This window comes from Humulus lupulus, chromosome 6 (assembly GCF_963169125.1).
Source record: "Humulus lupulus chromosome 6, drHumLupu1.1, whole genome shotgun sequence".
Taxonomy (NCBI): domain Eukaryota; kingdom Viridiplantae; phylum Streptophyta; class Magnoliopsida; order Rosales; family Cannabaceae; genus Humulus; species Humulus lupulus.
In genome coordinates, this window is record NC_084798.1 from 165,985,578 (window position 1) to 165,987,798 (window position 2,221).

The window sequence follows — 2,221 nt, forward strand, 5'->3', positions numbered from 1 at the left end:
TAGGACCTGGTTATATCCAGGATATTAATTTAAAAACTTACTTCGTGTCAATTCTTTATCGATATCTCATGGTTTTTAAGAAAAACATCGATCAATCAATTTGAACTAACTTCTAAGTTTTAGGACCTGTTTATATCCAGGATATGTGCCCCCCAAGTAATCAGGAAAGGGTCTTTTTTTTTTTTTTTGGTAAATCAGAAAGATTATATTGCACCACAAACAATTACAAAACAGAGAACAATCTAACAACAATTAATTACAAACTCTCAGAAGAGATTCCACCCAATTCTGATCTACCCTATTGAACTTACTGAAATTTATATTAAAAAGCCTCTCACACACACTATGAATAATATTCCTAACAATTACAACAATTGGAATACTAATCTGGTTCCACAAAACATAATTTCTACTGTGCCAAATATGGTAAACCAAAGCCGAAATTATGCTGATAAAAATCTTCCTTCTGCCTTGAGAAATTTTTTTTTTCCCAATCCACTTCAGCAGGTACTTGAGATTATTCCCTTGATAAGCTATATTACACCACTGCATAATCTCAACCAGGATTTTAGAACTAACACAACAAGAGAAAAACAGGTGCGAGTGGCACTCTACAGCATTCCCACACAGCAAACAAACAAGACTCTGAAGAGGTTTATATCTCTGAATTCTATCAAGAGTCGGTAATCTGTCAAGGAGAGCTAGCCAAATAATAACTCTATGTTTGGGATAAGAAAATCTGTCCCAAATCATAGCAAACTGCCACCTGCCAGCAACTATATTCAATTTAGACACTAGAGACGCTATAGTAAAATTGAACCTGTGAAACTCTTGGTGAGAAAACACAGATTTGAGTTTATCTTTCACTTGTACTATCCGTTTCCAATACCAGCTAGCATCTATCGGCGCTACATGATTCCACCAATCTCCTTGTTTAATGTAGATTGTGTTCACCCATTTAACCCATAAGTTGTCCTTCTTAGAGGAAATATCCCAAACATGTTTACCCATGGCACAAAAATTCCATAAGGCAATATCTCTAAACCCCAATCCTCCCTCTGATTTAGACCGGCAGATAACAGACCAAGAAACATGGCCCGGATTACAACTCCAATCAACCCCTTTCCACAAATAAGCTCTACAAACTTGTATAATTCTTTGGAAAATTGAACGAGGGAGAATCACTAATTGAGACCAGTAGGAGTTTATAGAAAGAAGAACTGAATTTATTAACACAATTCTACCAGCATAAGACAAATTCCTACTGCTCCAAATTCTAATCCTACTAACCATCTTATCCACCAAACTCACACAGTCAGCTTTAGAGATCCTTTTAGCACAAATCTTCATGCCTAGATACTGAAAAGGCAAGCTACATTTCTGAAAACCAGATAAAGCCACAAGTCTATCTATAGTATTCGAATTCATACCTGCCCCATAGACCGCGAATTTACTGATATTCGCTTTGAGACCAGAGGAATTAGAAAACAATTTAAAACCTTTCAACAATAAGTGAGCAGAAATGTAATCTCCTTTACAGAATAAAAGAAGATCATCCGCAAAACAAAGATGAGTGAGCTTTAAACTTTGGCATCGAGGATGAAATTTAAACTCAGCCGCCTTAGCCACCTTGCTTAAGATTCTAGTCAAATACTCCATACCAATCACAAAAAGAAGAGGCGAGATTGGATCGCCTTGACGTAAACCTCTTTTAGCTTGAAGAAAACCATGATGAGCACCATTAATGGAGAAAGAAAACAGAGTCGTAGTAACACACTCCATAATAAGATTGGTAAAATTTTTTGGAAACTTTAAGGCTTCAAGCATTTCTTTAAGGAAATCCCAATCAAGAGTATCATACGCTTTTTGAAGATCTATCTTGAACAAACAAGCTGACTTAGCACTCTTCCTATCATAACCCCTTAACCATGTCTTGACAAATCATAATATTATGAGCAATACGCCTTCCTTTAATAAACCCACTTTGATTTTCGGATATGATATCAGGGAGCACTTCTCTTAATCTCTTACAAATCATTTTAGAAGCAATTTTATAGACCACATTGCAGCAAGCAATTGGTCTATAATCACTCACTGATTTCGGACAGACTAATTTTGGAACCAAAGTAACAGTGGAGACATTAATCTGTTTCAGCAGACGACCAGAATTCAAAAAAGAGAGAATAGCTTTAGTCAGCTCAGCCCCTGTCACATCCCAAGC

General features: G+C 36.3%; 1 protein-coding gene across 1 annotated transcript; it reads right to left on the reverse strand.

Moving 5' to 3' along the window:
- Nucleotides 1–252: 252 nt before the first annotated feature.
- On the reverse strand, nucleotides 253–1,827 carry LOC133785644 (uncharacterized). Its single transcript, XM_062224865.1, has one exon. The coding sequence runs from the start codon at nucleotides 1,825–1,827 to the stop codon at nucleotides 253–255; it is 1,575 nt and encodes a 524-aa protein (XP_062080849.1).
- Between the last annotated feature and the right edge of the window lie 394 nt (nucleotides 1,828–2,221).